Consider the following 20642-nt stretch of genomic DNA (forward strand, 5'->3'; position numbering starts at 1 on the left):
TTACTGAAACAATCCCATTCAACTTTTCTTTGGGACTACACAGTATATTGTGGTGCATGGATGGTCTGAAAGAAGAGAGGGAGGATGCCCCGAACAGCACTCAATGACAAAAATAAAATGGGAGAAAAAGAGGCAAGCGAGATCGCTGAAAATACAACACTCGTCAATACTTACATCTCCCTCACACTGCGCAAATGATAACAGAGAAACATGTTAGTCCAAAGTTAGTCAACAGAGGGCACCGTTGGTCTCCAGGTGCAAAACTGAAGAGCATGAGAGAGGTTGGAGGGTGAAGGGGGATTCTAGTTTGGGAGAGACAATTGCCATGCCCCATGTAAGGTTTGCAGAGAAGGTGAGTCAAAGGTAGACCCCTAGACATTGATGAAAATCCTCCACCCCTGCCCACCCCTATGGCCATTTCTATTGGTGTAGCTGTCTTAATGGTCTATGGATTTCTGTTGATGTCCCAGTTGGAGTTGATCTAAGTTGACAGCACATTTAAGAAAGCTTGGGGGAAGGACAAACAGTGAGCTCATATTATGTGAGTTAAACTGTGTTGTGTTCATTCTCCACTTATAGACCAGAGTATCTAATCAAAAGCATACAGTGATTGGAGGTAGTAGCTGTTGAATAACTAAACTGCTTTACAATCACCTTTGAGTCAAAGTAACCCCCCCCCAGTAATACAGTCAATAGATAGACAGGGAAGTAGACAGGGAAGTAAACAGAGCCAAGAGAACTCAAATCATTTTCATCAACTCTAGAACTGTATGTCAGGAATTGTATGTCCCATGTCAGGCCTGAAATCAATCAAACTGGGACCACCAGTCATAAGGGGCGGGGTGTCTGAGGATGAGGAAGACTCACCGCCGCTTTAGCCTCGGCCTGCTTGGCTTTCTTGACACGTGCTTTACAGATGTCCAGGTCCAACCGCCGGTTCTCCAGGAGACGTCTCTCTTTCTGCACAGGGGAGGAAGACAAGGAGGAAGTGAGTGACACAAAACCAGACCACCACCACTCTCCCAATACTTCTCCTCTGTGCTACCCCAGAGCCACTTGTATCCACTTGGTAACAGCTCCACTTTGCCCTCTGATATTGCTGGGTGACATTTTTGCCCTGTTGCTTGTATTACGGACGTCATGTTGCTTGCTTAGCGAGTACCCCCCCACCAATTGGGCTCATGCCTGGCTTGAACTCAGCATGTGACCGCCCTCCTTGACAACATTACAACAGTTTGAGCCTATAAAATAACACATATGGAATCATATATTGACAAAAAAAGTGTTAAACAAATCAAAATATATTTAGATTTTTCAAAGTTGCCACCCTTCTTTGCCTTGATGACACCTTTGCATGCTCTTGGCATTCTCTTAACCAGCTTCACCTGGAATGCTTTTCCAAGAGTCTTGAAGGACTTCCCACATACGCTGAGCACTTGTTGGCTGCTTTTCCTTCACTCCGCGGTCCAACTCATCCCAAACCATCTCAATTGGGTTGAGGTCGGGTGATTGTGGAGGCCAGGACATCTGATGCAGCACGCCATCACTCTCCTTTTTGGTCAAATAGCCCTTACACAGCCTGGAGGTGTGTTTTGGGTACTGTTGAAAAACAAATGATAGTCCCACTAAGCGCAAACCACATGGGATGGAGCAAACCACATGGGATGGCTACCACAGCAGAATGCAGAATGCTGTGGTAGCCATGCTGGTTAAGTGTGCCTTGAATTCTAAATAAATCAGTGTCAGTGTCACAAGCAAAGCAACCCCACATCATCACACCCCCTCCTCCACACATGCAGAGATCATCCGTTCACTTACTCTGCGTCTCATAAAGACGGTTGGAACCAACAACCTCAAATTTGGACTCATCAGACCAAAGAACAGATTTCCACCGGTCTAATGTCCATTGCTCGTGTTTCTTGGCCCAAGCAAGTCTCTTCTTCTTATTGGAGTCCTTTAGTAGTGGTTTCTTTGCAGCAATTCGACCATGAAGGCCTGATTCAAGCAGTCTCCTCTGAACAGTTGATGACGAGATGTGTCTGTTACTTGAACTCTGAAGCATTTAGTTGTGCTGCAATTCCACAAATGAACTTTTAACAAGGCACACCTGTTAATTGAAATGCATTCCAGGTGACTACCTCATAAAGATGGTTTAGAGAATGCCAAGAGTGTGCAAAGCTGTCATCAAGGCAAAGGGTGGCTACTTTGAAGAATCTCAAATATATTTTGATTTGTTTGACACTTTGTTGGTTATTACATGATTCCATATGTGTTATTTCATCGTTTTGATGTCTTCACTATTATTCTACAATGTAGAAAATAGTAAAAAATTAAGAAAAACCCTTGAATGAGTAGGTGTGTCCAAAACTTTGACTGGTACTGTACATTAAGGCCGTCACAACAAAAAGACAGTAACAGCGGCGGAATAAATTGAACTACACATACGTTTGTGTCATCACAAACCCAAGAGCAACATCTGTCCTGTGAAAACCTCAAAGCAAATAGTTATATGACCTGCAGCATGGTCAAGCAAGTTAATGTTTGACAGTTTACTAAACTTCTATTGATATACACTGAACAAAAATATAAATGCAACATGTAAAGTGTTGGTCCCATGTTTTATGAGTTGAAATAAAAGATCCCAGAAATGTTCCATACGCACAAAAATCGTATTTCTCTCAAATGTTACATCCCTGTTAGTGAGCATTTCTCCTTTGCCAAGATAATCCATCCACCTGACAGGTGTGGCATATCAAGAAGCTGATTAAACAGCATGAGCATTACACAGGTGCACCTTGTGCTGGGGACAATAAAAGGCCACCCTAAAATGTACAGTTTTGTCACAAGACAATGACAGATGTCTCAAGTTGAGACATCTTAATTTCTCTACGATAAGCCACCTCCCAATGTTGTTTTAGAGAATAACTGTAGACTAGTTGAACGCCAATGCCATCCTTCGCTCTTTCATGTTGGCAAAACAGTATATGGTCCTGTCAAACAGTACGCTTTTAGTTTTTGTTTTCATTGGCTCCCTAGCTAAAATGCTTGCTAGCTTAACTTCCTCGTATGGGCAACAATGAACCAGATAAGTTAGCTAGCTAACGTTAGTTAATGTGAGCTTACTAGGCTACATATTGAACTTCAATCATCTGAGGCCAGTGGCACAACATAACACTGTTTTGCTAGCACAGACTGGAATATGTTCCGGGATTCTTCCGATGGCATTGAGGAGTACACCACATCAGTCACTGACTTCATCAATAAGTGCATCGATGACATCGTCCCCACAGTGACTGTACGTACATACCCCAACCAGAAGCCATGGATTACAGGCAATATTCGCACTGAGCTAAAGGGTAGAGCTGCCGCTTCAAGGAGCGGGACTCTAACCCGGAAGCTAATAAGAAATCCCACTATGCCCTCCGACGAACCATCAAACAGGCAAAGCGTCAATACAGGACTAAGATCGAATCGTACTACACCGACTCTGACGCTCGTCGGATGTGGCAGGGCTTGCAAACTATTACAGACTACAAAGGGAAAAACAGCCGAGAGCTGCCCAGTGACACGAGCCTACCAGACGAGCTAAATCCCTTCTATGCTCACTTCAGGGCAAGTAACACTGAAACATGCATGAGAGCATCAGCTATTCAGGACGACTGTGTGATCACGCTCCCCGCAGCCGATGTGAGTAAGACCTTGGAACCGGTCAACATTCACAAGGCTGCAGGGCCAGACGGATTACCAGGACGTGTACTCCGAGCATGCGCTGTCCAACTGGCAAGTGTCTTCACTGACATTTTCAACATGTCCCTGATTGAGTCTGTAATACCAACATGTTTCAAGCAGACCACCGTCCCTGTGCCCAAGAACACCATGTAACCTGTGTGGTATCCCAGGATGTCTACCCCGGGGGATGGTAATAAAGGGGAGGTACATGAGGCAACGTTGGCTCCCTCTGCTGGGAATAAGGGAGCTGGGCACCCGACACGGACAGCTAAGTGGAGGTAATTAGAGGAAAGTGCCAACCAGCCGTGGAGGCTAAATAAAAGGAGCACGATGGAACACCGCGGGAGAGAAGGGAGAGAGACGGACACCAGTTAACCTCTCTTGGGTAGGGGGCAGTATTTTCACATCCGGATGAAAAGCGTGCCCAAAGTAAACTGCCTGTTACTCAGGCCCAGAAGCTAGGATATGCACATAATTGGTAGATTTGGATAGACAACACTATATAGAAAAAACTGTTAAAATTATGTCTGTGAGTATAACAGAACTGATATGGCAGGCGAAACCCCGAGGAAAACCACCCCCCCCCAAAAAAATGGCTGTCACTTTTATTATAAGTGCAAGATCCTCCCAGATTACAGTTCCTAGGGCTTCCACTAGATGACAACAGTCTTTAGAAAGAGTTTCATGCTGGTTTTTGGAAAAATTAGCCAGAAATTGTAGTTTTTCTTGGTGGCTCCCATTTTGGCTGTAGTGTTTCCAAGCGAGTGGAAGAGAGCGCGTTCTTTGGTATTTTTCTCCAGTAAAGACAATAATGATTCTCCGTCTTAAATTTCATTGTTTATTTAAGTATTAGGGTACCTAAGGTTTGATTATAAACGTTGTTTGACTTGTTTGGAAGAGTTTATTAGTAACGTTTGGGATGCATTTTGTATGCATTTTGATGGAGGGAAACTGGGTGGATTATTGACTGAAGCGCGCCAGCGAAACAGATTTTTTATGTATATAAAGGACATTATCGACCAAAAGGACCATTTGTGATGTATCTGGGACCTTTTGGAGTGCCAACAGAAAAAGATCATCAAAGGTAAGGCATTTATTATATCGCTATTTCTGACTTTCGTGGCGCACCTGCCTGGTTGAAATATGTTTTCATGCTTTTGTATGCAGGGCGCTGTCCTCAAATAATCGCATGGTGTGCTTTCACCGTAAAGGCTTTTTGAAATCTGACACAGCGGCTGGATTAACAAGAAGTTAAGCTTTATTTTGATGTATTACACTTGTGATTTTATGAAAATTAAATATTTATAATTCTGTAGTTTGAATTTCGCGCTCTGCAATTTCACCGGATGTTGGCCAGGTGGGACGCTACCGTCCCACCTGCCCATGAGAGCGAAGGAAGACCGAGCAAAACCTAAAGTTATTTCTTTGATATATTTATTTTCTGTCTTAACCTCTATGGGCTAGGTGGGACGCTTTACAACGAAAGCAAAACATTAGATTATGTCAGCAGAGTACCGAGCCAGAAATAATCAGACACCCATTTTTCAAGATAGCATATAATGTCACATAAACCCAAACCACAGCTAAATGTAGCACTAACCTTTGATGATCTTCATCAGATGACAACCCTAGGACATTATGTTATACAATACATGCATGTTTTGTTCAATCAAGTTCATATTTATATCAAAAACCAGCTTTTTACATTAGCATGTGACTAGCATGTGACTAGCATTCCCACCGAACACTGCCGGTGAATTTACTAAATTACTCACGATAAACGTTCACAAAAAGCATAACAATTATTTTAAGAATTATAGATACAGAACTCCTCTATGCACTCGATATGTCCGATTTTAAAATAGCTTTTCGGTGAAAGCACATTTTGCAATATTCTCAGTAGATAGCCCGGCATCACAGGGCTAGCTATTTAGACACCCAGCAGGTTTAGCACTCATCAAAGTCAGATTTACTATAAGAAAAATGTTCTTACCTTTGTTGTCTTCGTCAGAATGCACTCCCAGGACTTCTACTTCAATAACAAATGTTGGTTTGGTCCAAAATAATCCATCGTTATATCCAAACAGCGGCGTTTTGTTCGTGCGTTCTAGACACTATCCTAAAGGCTAAATAAGGGTGACGAGCATGGCGCAATTCGTGACAAAAGAATTCTAAATATTCCATTACCGTACTTCGAAGCATGTCAACCGCTGTTTAAAATCAATTTTTATGCAATTTTTCTCATAAAAAAGCGATAATATTCCGACCGGGAATCTGCGTTTAGATAAACAGACAAAGGAAAACAAAGCATTCGGTCGAATGGCGGGCACGCGCCTAAGCCCATAGTACTCTGAGTGGCCACTTGCCAAAAGCGATAAAGTATTTCAGCCAGAGCCTGCCTCGATATCGTTCAACGTTTTCCCAGGCTCTGAGACCCTATGGAAGACGTAGGAAGTGTCACGTTATTGCACAGATCCTGAGTCTTCAATAAAAAGAGCCAAGATGAAACACTACTTCTCAGACAGGCCACTTCCTGCTTGAAATCTTCTCAGGTTTTGGCCTGCCATAGGAGTTCTGTTATACTCACAGACACCATTCAAACAGTTTTAGAAACTTTAGGGTGTTTTCTATCCAAAGCCAATAATTATATGCATATTCTAGTTACTGGGCAGGAGTAGTAACCAGATTAAATCGGGTACCTTTTTTATCCAGCCGTGTCAATACTGCCCCCTATCCCCAACAGTTTAAGTAAAGTTGTTTTTCGGACTAAAGCCTCCCTGTCTCTGTGTCAATCTCTGCACACTCAACCCAACACCCCACGGTTTACCACACCTGCCTAAATGACTACCGATCCATAGCACTCACGTCTGTAGCCATGAAATGCTCTGAAAGGCTGGTCATGGCTCACATTAACACAATTATCCCAGAAACCCTAGACCCCCTCCAATTTGCATACCGCCCCAACAGATCCACAGATGATGCACTCTCTATTGCACTCCACACTGCCCTTTCCCACCTGGACAAAAGGAACACCTATGTGAGAATGCTATTCATTGATTACAGCTCAGCATTCAACACCTTAGTGCCATCAAAGGTCATCACTAAGCTAAGGACCCTGGGACTAAACACCTCCCTCTGCAACTGCATCATGGAATTCCTGGTGGGCCACCCCCAGGTGGTAAGGGTAGGTAACAACACAGGGGCCCCTCAGGGGTGCGTTCTCGGTCCCCTCCTGTACTCCCTGATCACTCATGACTGCATGGCCAGGCACAACTCCAACACCGTCATTAAGTTTGCCGATAACACAACAGTGGTATGTCTGATCACCGACAACGATGAGACAGCCTATAAGGAGAAAGTCAGAGACCTGGCAGTGTGGTGCAACGTGATAAAGACAAAGGAGATGATTGTGGACTACAGGAAAAGGAGAACCGAGCACACCCCCATTCTCATCGACGGGCTGGAGTGGAGCAGGTTGAGAGCTTCAAGTTCCTTGGTGTCCACATCACCAACAAACTAACATGGTCCAAGCACACCAAGACAGTCGTGAAGAAGGCACAACAAAACCTATTCCCCCTCAGGAGACTGAAAAGATTTGGCATGGGTCCTCAGATTCTCAAAAGGTTTTACAGCTGCACCATCGAGAGCATCCTGACGGGTTGCATCACTGCCTGGTATGGCAACTGCTCGGCCTCCGACCGCAAGGCACTACAGAGGGTAACGCGTACGGCCCAGTACATCACCGGAGCCAAGCTTCCTGCCATCCAGGACCTCTATACCAGGCGGTGTCAGAGGAAGGCCCTAAACATTGTCAGAGACTCCAGCCACCCCAGTCATAGACTGTTCTCTCTAATCAAATGACTACCCAGACTATTTGCATTGCCGCCCCTTAACCCCCTCTTCGACGCTGCTACTACTCTGTTATTATCTATGTATCGTCACTTTAATAACTCTGCCTACATGTACATATTACCTCAATTACCTCGACACCGGTGCCCCCGCACATTGACTCTGTACAGGTACCACTTGTATATAGCCTCGCTATTGTTATTTACTGCTGCTCATTAATTATTTGCTATTCTTATCGTTTACGTTTTGGGGGGTATTTTCTTAAAACTGCATTGTTGGTTAAGGGCTTGATAGTAAGCATTTCAAGGTGTAATACCTGTTGAATTAGGCACATGTGACAGATAAAATCTGATTTGATTTGAAATGCTTGTTGGCATCAATCAATCAAATGCTACGGCTGCAACATGTAATACTCTTTTGTTCCAGACAGCATCAGATACATGGGCTCCACACACTGAGACAGAGGGGCGCTGTTTCTCTCGCTCGGATGATTTCTTTGGTGAGATTCAGCCCCTTGCGAATTGACAGAAAATTATGAAAACACAGAGACGAAAGCGAAATGATTTTATATATTATAATTTTTTATTGGTCAAATATTTGGGGAAGCCTGGCTTCCATGAATACACGCCACTGTCCACCTCAATATTTCAAGCTAGCTGTGGAGTGAGCTTAACCATCTAGACTCTAAGCCCTGTCTAAGCCAGGGGGTGGGCTAATGGGAGGGTTGCTAACATATGGAATTGTTTTAAGATGATCATACCAAGGATTATTTAGCTATTTGACTTTGAATTTTAAGACCCCTTACTGCTATTAGCCAACAGAAATGCATTGAATATCAGATTTTGTCCCCCAAAAAATCTAAGAAAGTTTGTTCTGAAGTGTCTGTCCTATATCTGAGAGATATAAGAAAGATAATGTATTTATCCCCTTATTTTAGGCACTAAACTATCTCAATATATACTTCTATTCATTTTTAAAACTGGTACCGGGGACCCTCAGATGAGTCTTGTGAGCGTCCTAAAGCAAAACGTAAAACACCATCGTGTTCGTGAGTGACTCAGCTTTCCTCTTGGTTCATATTAGTGTGTAGCCCAAACCGTTCGGACGCTACAGACAGAAGTTGGCAGAAGAGGCTGTAGCAACTTCAGACGAGTCTTGTGAGCGTCCTAGAGCAAAACAGAGGCCAAACCGTTCGGACGCTACATACGATTTTGTGAGAAGACCAATTTTCGGGATGTCTCATGGTCTGACAAACACCGCTCTAGCTCTGCCACCTTTCACCGCAAATGCGGAAGGGCGATATCTGCAGATGCGGTTGATTGAGGCGCAGTCCATGCAAAAAACAAATATCTCTAGCTAAAACAGACAGATTTCGATGGGGATTTTTTTAAATGTTAATTAGATTTCTGCGGTGGATGACCACTGTAGGCTAAGGGTTAAGGTACGTTCTTAACTCCGCGAACACTTACACTTATCTTCAGCTTGAAGTGCCTAAGGGGTAGGGGCTAGGGATGAGGGGCTAGGAGTTGATTTAGGATTTCACAGTATACTCACAGATATGGTTCTCCAGTCTCCCTCCAGGAAGTTGCGGAGAGGAGTGAGGAAGTTGATAGCCGAGGTCTGGAGGAACTCCCGCTCCGCCCCACCCAGTCTACTCTGGTACTCCCCGACCGTGATCAGGGTACTGCCTGTCTCACACACACACACACACACACACACACACACACACACACACACACACACACACACACACACACACACACACACACACACACACACACACACACACACACACACACACACACACACACACACACACACACACACTTAGGTTGATGACAGAAATGGATGATTAGGTTGATGACAGTGAATATGCATGACTGGGCATTAATAATATGGCCAATTCCTTTTTAGTTCCAGTCCATTCAGGAGACAAAGGGACATACCGGACCGGGACATTGAATTCCATGACATTCGTTCAGTTTCCTAAATTACCAGGGAGTTAGAATGAAACTGAGCCCAACTCATCAGATCAGAACTGCCCAGCCATTGACTCAGTGGAAGGAGGAGGAGAGAGAGAGAGGGAGCCAGGTCAGTGACTCCGTCCCCTCCACTCTCAGTGAAAAAAACCTTCCAGTACAGTAATGAAATTCAACAATGCCAATAATAATGTTTTCAATTCAACTTTTGCTTTCAAAAGCAACACAAACATAGAACATGTAAGAATGAACAACAGCCATTGAATTCTACCGTGCTGATATACTGTACGTTATAGGGATATAATGTACACTCTAGAATGCCCTTCAAGCCAATCAGAAACAAGTACTCAACAATGGTATAAACATTACAATGGTATAAACATAAATCATTATAGCCATGCATTATATCAACCTTCCCCCTTGTTAGGTTTTAAATAAACAGAGTAAAAAATACCAGACAACTAGGACAAGCTCAAACCAAGTTTATTCACCCAATGGGTCAGACAGCTGAACAGACAAAGACATGTTCCCACCATCACAAGTATATATACCCCACTTAAGAAGAAGTCTCCTCCTTTTCTCTAAACATTACATCTTTATTGTTAGGCAGGAAGTAGTAATAAATTGTTCCTTCTCCCTTAATGTGACCTGACCTCGGCCCCCATTCCTCACTAATCCACAGCTCTCCACCCTTATCAGTGACCTGACCTGACCTCGGCCCCCATTCCTCACTAATCCACAGCTCTCCACCCTTATCAGTGACCTGACCTGACCTCGGCCCCCATTCCTCACTAATCCACAGCTCTCCACCCTTATCAGTGACCTGACCTGACCTCGGCCCCCATTCCTCACTAATCCACAGCTCTCCACCCTTATCAGTGACCTGACCTCGGCCCCCATTTCTCACTAATCCACAGCTTCTCCACCCTTATCAGTGACCTGACCTGACCTCGGCCCCCATTCCTCACTAATCCACAGCTCTCCACCCTTATCAGTGACCTGACCTCGGCCCCCATTCCTCACTAATCCACAGCTATCCATCCTTATCAGTGACCTGACCTGACCTCGGCCCCCATTCCTCACTAATCCACAGCTCTCCACCCTTATCAGTGACCTGGCCTGACCTCGGCCCCCATTCCTCACTAATCCACAGCTCTCCACCCTTATCAGTGACCTGACCTGACCTCGGCCCCCATTCCTCACTAATCCACAGCTATCCACCCTTATCAGTGACCTGACCTGACCTCGGCCCCCATTCCTCACTAATCCACAGCTCTCCACCCTTATCAGTGACCTGACCTGACCTCGGCCCCCATTCCTCACTAATCCACAGCTATGCACCCTTATCAGTGACCTGACCTGACCTCGGCCCCCATTCCTCACTAATCCACAGCTCTCCACCCTTATCAGTGACCTGACCTGACCTCGGCCCCCATTCCTCACTAATCCACAGCTCTCCACCCTTATCAGTGACCTGACCTCGGCCCCCATTCCTCACTAATCCACAGCTATCCACCCTTATCAGTGACCTGACCTGACCTCGGCTCCCATTCCTCACTAATCCACAGCTATCCACCCTTATCAGTGACCGCAACCATCTGATTGCCTTTCCCTTACTCAGTAACATTCCAAGCCCCTGGCTCATATGCAACCTTAACTGACCCCACCATATACATTACTCCTACAGATAGCCATTAACTTCTGGTGGAGCAAGTATTTCAAATTACAACCCAACAACTGAAACCAGACTGTGGCCCTTCTCCTTTCCATAGGATACCTGATGTCTAACATGAACATGTTCTGACAGAATGTAAACGTTCTGCATTCCCCTCTCTCCCGCAGTGACATGAATAAGGATATTTACAAGTCAGAACTCATCATCTCTCCATCTTTACTGCTGTTATAAAGGATGGATGGATGGATAGATAGACGGACATATAATCGTTTTGAGAGACTGGGGATTTTCAGTAAGAAACTGCTGCTGGAGGGAATTTCTGGGGACCACGCACGCACGCACACACACACACACACACACGCACACACACACACACAGCGTGCTAAGCCAAGCTGCTAAGTCATGAGGCATGGTATCATCAAACCGCTGTGTAAAGAGTCAGATTGGTTGTGAGAGGAGTGGGTATCCCACCAGCTTCCTAGGTAATCAAAGTCAGCATCAGAGCTATAAAACTCTGTCTAGGCCCCTGACACTGGCTCACAGTCGCAAGCTGCATTTCCATTCAAGTTGGATTACTCCTGGGCTGCAGCACCCAAAGATCCTCATTGATATACTGACCCACAATGCTCTGTCAGGGGTTCTTAAACCTTTTCAGCTAAAGAAACAAATTACAAAATGAGCGTCCTTCCGTGACCAAATTCCTTCTCCAAAGACCCAAATTAAGAAGAAATAGTGTGTGATTATATTGTATTCTCATAACTCACGACCCACATCTCACATGCCTAGAGCAGAGTTTAAGAAACCCTACTCTAACATACAGTACAATGTGTCCAACCATTACTTAGATTGTTGAGAGAAAATCCCTTAAAAATGTGCCTAGAAAGAGAACCATTAAGAGATTCCACTTCACTGCAAGAATGCTCATATCGTGTTCAGGCTGAACACATTTAGACAACTTGAGTCACTTTGGCCATGGCCCACATCATACATTGCAGTTGGGCATCAGATTGCTATGTCATAGATGAGGATATCTGATATACTAAACACCTATTCAGGCGTTATGAGATCTGGCAAGCGACTGCAATATAGTGGGCCTGAAACGCGGCCATTATGTTCTGAATAAAATGGAGGCCTGGGCAGCTGATGGAGGCTGATGGCAGTTAGAACACTGAGTACTGCCATGTTGTTTGTTTCTGTGCCAACCACACACAGACAGCTGAGCACCTGGTACAGTGTGGGCAGCATTGCCAGCCCGCCCAGACACATTGGCATCAATACATTATGTAGATTTCAATGAATACTAAGGTTCAGGAATAATGACTTTCAAAAACAAGAGAATGTTGCAGAACAAATAGCAGAATAGAGTGTTACGGCACCTCCTGCGGCCGTCAAACGCAAGTGACAAAATGGCAAAAGACCCAGACCTCCACTAGTTCCACCTACCATATGGGGTCCCTGGGCCAAAGTCTTTAGCAGCATCCAGCATATATTGTCCCAGCAGCTCTCCATTGGTTGTCCTGGATGGGATCTTCTTATCTAACTTCTCATAGAAAAACTCCTCTATACGCGCACCTGTGTAAAAGTAAAGAATAAGATAGTTCACACACGACAGCAATTAGGTACCGCAATCAGTAAATGTAGTGCTTTTCCTTTGTGCCAAAAACCCAATAAATAAAAAAAGATGCTAGAAAAAACGACCAATTACAAGGTACAAATAGGCACAAGTAATATGATGTAACACCTCAACCCAACCCCCTCGAAAAACATGAATCACCTGTCTTCTCAGCTTTTATCTATGCCCTTTCAACAGAGGCATTCAATAATTAGCCTACATAATTTATCAGTAGAGAAAAGCCCTTCAGGTACAATGAAATGACCTAAATGTCTCTTCCATTTTCAAAGCGCTGAGTTTCAAAACCATACACCAAAACAACTACTGAGCCATAACAATTCCGAAATGTACGAGTTATTGATTATGAACGTAATAACGTACATATGGACAGACAATGAATAACAAGACTTAACAGTTGACAATTGCTATCTACAATGTTATACTGCTAGTCGTTGGGAAGTGAAAGGCAACATTGATCAATGCACTACAGAAGAAGACAGCATGGGGGTGAAATGGAGGGGGTAGCAGTTCTCTCTGGAACCTATCCAGCTTTCTACACACAACATTTAGCAGATAAACAAAGGCTTCTTTTTTACCCCATCCAAACACTTTTACAGGATACACAACGGGAAAAGCACATCAACAAGTACACACACACGATGACACACACTCCTTTGTGTATGTGCTTCTTGATGAGAATAAGGGTAGAGGAGAGGTTGGTGGTTCCTTCACAGATTTGTCCCAAATGGCACCCTATTCCCTATACACTGATTGTACAAAACACTAGGAACACCTGCTCTTCCATGACATGGACTGACCAGATCAATCCAGGTGAAAGCTATGATCCCTTATTGATGTCACTTGTTAAATCCATTTTTAAGCCTTGAGACATGTATTTTGTATGTCTGCCATTCAGAGGGTTAATGGGCAAGACAAAATATTTAAGTACCTTTGAGCGGGGTATTGGTAGTAGGTGCCAGGCGCACCGGTTTGAGTGTGTCAAGAGCTGCAACGCTGCTGGGATTCACGCTCGCAACAGTTTCCTGTGTGTACCAGCCAACTTGACACAACTGTGGGAAGCATTGGAGTTGACATGGGCCAGCATCCCTGTGGAAAGCTTTTGACACCTTGTAGAGGCCATGCCCTGAAGAATTGAGGCTGTTCTGAGGGCAACCCAATATTAGGAAGGTGTTCCTAATGTTTTGTACACTGTGTCTACTCGTAGGTCTCTGGTAAAAAAAAAGTAGTGCACTTTGTAGGAAATAGGGTGCCATTTGGGCCCATCCTCCTCTGCACAGATGGGCACTAAACACAATTGCCCTCCTACTCCAGTTTACCTTGCCTAAATCATTACCGTCGCAAATCTGATTTGAACACATAAGTCTCTTCAATTAATCTTGGTTACCCAGAAGTAAAATTCTTGCAAAAGTTGTAACTTCCCGTTTAATCTGTCCATGAGAGATTACTCAACTAACTTTCATGCAACACCTCAACTGAATTTGACATTGATGACATGATTTATGCTGAAGTTTCCCTTGTGTATGCATATCTCAAGTCAGAGCAATCAAACAGGCGTTGGACTTGGCCTTGCATGGAAAGTCACCTTAAGAATGAAAGTCCCTTACGGAGTGAAATTTTGCAGAGAAAGAAGGACCAATGGAGTTATTAGCTATCTATAACCAGCCATCATGGGCAATCATGTGAGTACAAGGGCCTAGTCCTATTTCAGCACCTAGTCCCTTCCTCTTCACAGTTCAAAGATGCTAAACGACTAAGCAAAAGTTGTGAACCATATGATAAAGTAGAGCATGGCATTGACCTATCCAGCTCCTTCAGATCTGTGATCACTGGGGGGGTGCAGTATGTTAAGGGTTTAGGTCCAAAATATAATCATCCCACACGTTCCAACTGACCCCCATAGGAAGTCTTATGGGGGTGGGGAGCCGCAAGTACACTGCTACTAAGACTGCTGCTACTGCTGCTACTACTGCTGCTACTGCTACTACTGCTACTACTGCTACTACTGCTGCTACTGCTGCTACTGCTACTACTACTGCTACTACTACTGCTACTACTACTGCTACTACTGCTACTACTGCTACTACTGCTACTACTGCTACTACTGCTTCTACTGCTACTACTGCATACTGAGAGTGGAGACAGACTTACCAGTGTGGTCAACTGTAGCATGGAGGGTCAGAAAGTCAATGGTTAGTTTTCTAACATACTAGGTTTCTTTCTCTCAAAGGGACCAATGGCACAATGTACTGTATACTTCAATAGTACTTCTTTGGACATATGCATGTAGGCAAAACACAGCCAGAGAAAAACGCTAGCTAGGGCACAGAACCCAAAACACAAACAGAATGGCATAACCATGAAGGCTCCTTTCAGCCTGGTCCCAGATCTGTTTGTGCTGTCTTGTTTGGCATTGGCAATGACCATGGGAGTTGACAGGACAGCACAAACAGGTTTGGGACCCAGCTATAGGTTGCTTTAGGACTGGGTCTTACTTGGATTGGGCTGCAACAAGACCTCTGTTTGCCTGAAGATCTTCTCAGTCCAGTTCTTGGTGCAGTCGGCCCGGGCGATCAGATTCTCCAAGTGGGCATCAAGCTCAGTCTTCTCCGCAGAGCCCAACTTCTCTTCTGTGAACTTGGAGACAAAAAGGAATAAATCATATTTACTGACAAAAACATACACCTAAATAATGTAGGCTAAGACAGCATACGTTATGACTGGCAAAAAACAACATTGTTCTGTAAGTCAGTGGCAGCTGGGCAAATTGTGACCAGCCGAAACGGTTCTGTCTGGCTCTGAAATGTTTCCGTGAAAGGCCCATTTTGAGCAGCTTGTGACTGCTAAGGCCCTCTAAGCCTAACCTCTCGAACTACAACACAAAGCTAAGCTACAAAATGAACCTAAGCTCAACCACCACCTTGTGTCTGTGGAGGGAGGGAGGGAGGGAGGGAGGGAGGGAGGGAGGGAGGGAGGGAGGGAGGGAGGGAGGGAGGGAGGGAGGGAGAGCGGAACAGACAGACAGACAGAGAACTGTGAGGATAGCAGAGCGCAGAAGCTCCCTGAGTGACTGCTGTATAATTGTGCAGCAGCCACACTGGTAGTCCATCCGGCATCACAACATGTCTTGAGCTCCCTCATTCCATCTGGCATCACAAGACATCTTGAGCTCCCTCATTATGACTCATGATTAACCAATCACTTGAGGACTTTCCCTTCTGCTCCACTGAAAAATGGCAACAAGAAGAAGCCTATCATAAGGCTATAATAAATGTACCTTTGCTTGAAATACCACCTTATCTGGCGTGAATATAACACCCAACCCATTTCATACGCAGTACATTGAAATACATGCCATATCTACTCCTAAAAAGTACTACAACCACATCCCTAATAATGTGCTGACAATATCAAGCCATTTCAAAATCGATATTTTTTTTGGCTACTAAGCGCATAATGTGGTTTGCTATCAGCCACAGAGCTAGTCTCGCAGCACAGTAGGACTACATCAGACTTTCTTTCTATGCAGTGATGCGGTAAGGTTTATTCTCACAGGGGGATTTTAGGATGTGAAGATAGGAGCTGGAAATGGTATAAAAGGGCTGTTAAAATGACTGTTCCTGGTAACCCAAATCCAAACCATCCGAACACTGGAAAATGCTTCAGTGATTACCATTCTAACGGAATGGTAATATTTGGCCATATTTTCCTGTTTTTGGATCACATGTGGTCGTCAACAGAGGACTGGTGGGAGCGAAACATCTGTTTCCTCTCGAGTGACCCTGCACTTTAGGTTGAATCACAGTTACTGATTCGTGGAGAAAGCCTGCCCCTAGCATTTCACACAGTAAAAAGACAATACTACTACTAGCCATCTAAAGTGAGCTCTAAAAGTATTGTGACATAGTTGTTTTGGCTCTGTACTCCAGCACTTTGGATTTGAAATGAAACAATGACTATGAAGTGAAGACTGTCAGCTTTAATTTGAGGGTTTTTTCATCCATATCGTGCAAAACGTTTAGAAATTACAGCCCTTTTTGTACATAGTCCCCTCATTTCAGGGGACAAAAAGTTTTGGGACCAATTAACTTATATGTGTATTAAAGTAGTCCAAAGTTTAGTATTTAGTCCCATATTCCTAGCATGCAATGACTACATCAAGCTTGTGACTCTACAAACTTGTTGGATGCATTTGCTGTTTGTTTTGGTTGCGTTACAGATTAGTTTGTGTCCAACAGAAATGAATGGTAAATAATGTATTGTGTTATTTTGGAGTCACTTTTATTGTAAATAAGAATATAATATGTTTCTAAACACTTCTACATTAATGTGGATGCTACCATGATTATGGATAGTCCTGAATGAATCGTGGATTCTACATTAATGTGGATGCTACCATGATTATGGATAGTCCTGAATGAATCGTGGATTCTACATTAATGTGGATGCTACCATGATTATGGATAGTCCTGAATGAATCGTGGATTCTACATTAATGTGGATGCTACCATGATTATGGATAGTCCTGAGTGAATCGTGGATAATGATAAGAGAGAAAGTTACAGAAGCAGAAATGGGGGGGGGGTGATATATGGCCAATATACCACAGCTAAGAGTACCTGGATACAGTTCTTAGCGTGGTATATTGGCCATATACCACAACCCTGAGGTGCCTTATTGCTATTATAAACTGGTTACCATTGTAATTAGAGCAGTAAAAATAAATGTTGTTTTCTCATACTTGTGGTATACGGTCACATGATGCTGTATTGTTCACGTGCTTTACCAAAACCTGTACAGTGTGGACTTGTTTGACCATTGAAGGCCTACATTGCAGGCTATTCAATCCATTGGCAGCCATGTAAGCCCTGTGAAAACATCCAATTCCTAGAAGCCAGAGAAACACTAAATTCCAAATAGGCCTACTTTATACCACTCCAAGTTGAAAAAGTACTGAGAGTGGTAGCATACTAGTCCCGTTGTTGATAGGCCTAATGATAATATATTTTACATTCTTTGTCATTTAACAGAGACATTTTTTTGACTTTTTTATAATCTAACTCACAACCCTGGCGCTGCAACAGCCATGCTCTACCAACTGAGCAACACAGTGGGATCGGTTTAATGGTCAATTGCACACAAGGTCCAACTGAAATTTGACTTAACCCAACCTCTCTGAAAGACACACATACACAGTGTACTAAACATTAAGAACACCTTCCTAATGTTGAGTTGCACCCCCTCCCCCTTTTGCCCCCAGAACAGCCTCAATTCGTCAGGGCATGGACTAAACAAAGTAATGTGCTGAAAACATTCCACACAGGGATGCTGGCACACACATGGAAAACTGTTGAGCGTGAACAACGCTCAAGCCTAAAAAAAAAAAAGTTTTTTAACCCGTCTCCTCCCCCTCACATAGACTGATTGAAGTGGATTTAACAATTGACATCAATAAGGGATCATTGAATTCACATGGTCAGTCTATGTCATGGAAAGAGCAGGCTTCCTTAATGTTTTGTACACTCAGTGTATATATACAGTGCATTCAGAAAGTATTCAGACACCTTGACTTTTCCACATTTTGTTACATTACAGCCTTACTCTAAAATGGATTAAATTGTTGCTTTTCCTCATCATTCTACACACAATGCCCCATAATGCCTTTTACTGAGGAGTGGTTTCAGTCTCTACCATAAAAGGCCTGATTGGTGGAGTACTGCACAGATGGTTGTCCTTCTGGAAGGTTCTGCCATCTCCGCAGAGGAACTCTGGAGCTTTATTAGAGTGACTATCAGGTTCTTGGTCACCCTTCTCCCCCCCCGATTGCTCAGTTTGGCCTGGCGGCCAGCTCTAGGAAGAGTCTTGGCGGTTCCAAACTTCTACAATTTAAGAATGATGGAGGTCTCTGTGTTCTTGGGGACCTTCAATGCTGCATAAATATTTTGGTACCCTTCCCCAGATCTGTGCCGACACAATTCTGTCTCGGCGCTCTACGGACAATTCCTTCGACCTCATGGCTTGGTGTTTGCTCTGACATGCACTGTCAACTGTGGGACCTTATATAGACAGGTATGTGCCTTTTCAAATCATGTCCAATCAATTGAATTTACCACATGTGGACTCCAATAAAGTTGTATAAACATCTCAAGGATGATCATTGAAAACAGGATGCAGCTGAGCTCAATTTCGAGTCTCATAGCAAAGGGTCTGAATACTTATGTAAATAAGGTATTTCTGTGTTCTTTTTAATAAATTTGCAACAACAAAAAAACAATGTTTTGCTTTGTCATTATGTGGTACTATGTGTAGATTGGTGAGGGAAATCCATTTAGAATAAGGCTGTAATGTAACAAAATGAGGAAAAATGGAAAGGGTCTGAATAACTACCGAATGCACACACATTCATACAGGTTTTGGAGAGGGGGCTGTTGTTGTGGGGGGGTTAAGTGCCTTGGTCAAGGGCACAATAGCAGGCAATTGCATCTAGGATTTGATACCAGCAACCCTCCGGTTGCCAGCTCACTTCCCAACAGATTTTTCCCGTCGGTCCTGGGATTCAAACTGGCAAGCCTCCGGGCTCGCGCCTCTAATCGCTAAGCTACTGTACCTGCCGGCTGACAGGGAAACAGGTCAATCCTATGATTAGAATTGGACCAATGACTGAGAAATAAGACATAGGCTGCTACACACACCATTATTAGTCCCCACTCAATACAGCATAATACAAAAATGTCGCCTTTTTTCAGTGAGGACTGCAATGACAACCAGTGGCATGGTGCATAGAAATGTATAGCAGACAGGTCTAGTAACCTAGCCCTACAATTCTCTAACAGGAGTGGAAAGTAGCGGTTAGAGGAGTCGCCGCCCCGTATCCTGGTGACCGTCACATGTACCCCTCGGCGCTACGGTCGAAAACAGACATAAATAATGGAGAAGGGCTTAACCAGAATTATCGGTTTACAATGACGTTAACGGTGAGAAAAACCTAAACGAAAAACATTCCCTATTCTTAAATATTTTTGAAGTAACCGTTTATATTTGGTGTTTGCAGCGTTATGAGAAAGACGACCCATTACAATCCGCCTCGGAATAAGATAATTACAGACTACGCACCTCGGTCAGAGCACGACAAAAACTATTATTCATGGGATTTCAAATAACACATTTACTAAATACCTGGACTGCACGGGTGAAGAAGACTCCTGCATCAGAAGTAAGCTTTTTGAGATTGAAATCCATCGTATCAGTGTATGCACCGCTTCTTCGGCTTGTTACTGTCCCCTGCAAAGGGAGTCCTGTCGCGCAGATGCGATGATGTAGTACACAAACGCACAGCCTGGTCTCAGACCAGATGTAACATAGTAAATGTAAATCCGGGATGATGCAGTACACAAACGCACAGCCTGGTCTCAAATTAGTATGATATGTTACGTTTGGTATGGTTACAGAAGACAGAAGGTTACTTAAGAAATCTTGAGTCTATTGACCGTGAATCTAACTAACAATTTTTAAAATCCCCATCAAAATCTGTCAGTTTAAACTAGAGATATCAAGTTTTTTTTTATATGGGCTGCAGCTCAATCCATTGCATCCACTTATGTCGGCCTTCTGCATCTACTGTACGGTGGGAGGTGGCTGAGCTACAGCGGTGTTTGTCAGAACATGAGACATCCCGCAAATTGGTCTTCTCACGAAAACGTCTGTAGCATCCGAGCGGCCAACAAATGACTCAATAACAAGATGGTGTTCTCCGTTTTATTCTACGTCCCCCACAAGTGTC

The 20642-nt window shown here is 43.9% G+C and overlaps 1 protein-coding gene across 15 annotated transcripts in view; it reads right to left on the reverse strand.

Annotated features, from left to right (window-relative positions):
* The window catches only part of sh3glb2b (SH3-domain GRB2-like endophilin B2b), a 39526-nt gene extending 19328 nt beyond the window's left edge, over positions 1–20198 (reverse strand). For 9 of the 15 annotated variants that reach the window (XM_014142023.2, XM_014142007.2, XM_014141998.2 and 6 more), the window contains exons 1-6: positions 20039–20198; positions 15358–15499; positions 15014–15025; positions 12676–12804; positions 9133–9266; positions 868–960 (exon numbers count right to left, since the gene is read on the reverse strand). In XM_014142023.2, coding sequence (XP_013997498.1) covers positions 868–960; positions 9133–9266; positions 12676–12804; positions 15014–15025; positions 15358–15499; positions 20039–20101 — 573 coding nt within the window. In that variant the 5' untranslated portion in view covers positions 20102–20198. The remainder of the gene's footprint in view (positions 1–867; positions 961–9132; positions 9267–12675; positions 12805–15013; positions 15026–15357; positions 15500–20038) is intronic. The other 6 variants (XM_014142033.2, XM_014142015.2, XM_045693126.1 and 3 more) reach the window with 1 other exon arrangement.
* Positions 20199–20642: the final 444 nt, after the last annotated feature.

The sequence above is a fragment of the Salmo salar genome, chromosome ssa01 (assembly GCF_905237065.1).
Source record: "Salmo salar chromosome ssa01, Ssal_v3.1, whole genome shotgun sequence".
In the NCBI taxonomy this organism is placed as follows: Eukaryota; Metazoa; Chordata; class Actinopteri; order Salmoniformes; family Salmonidae; genus Salmo; species Salmo salar.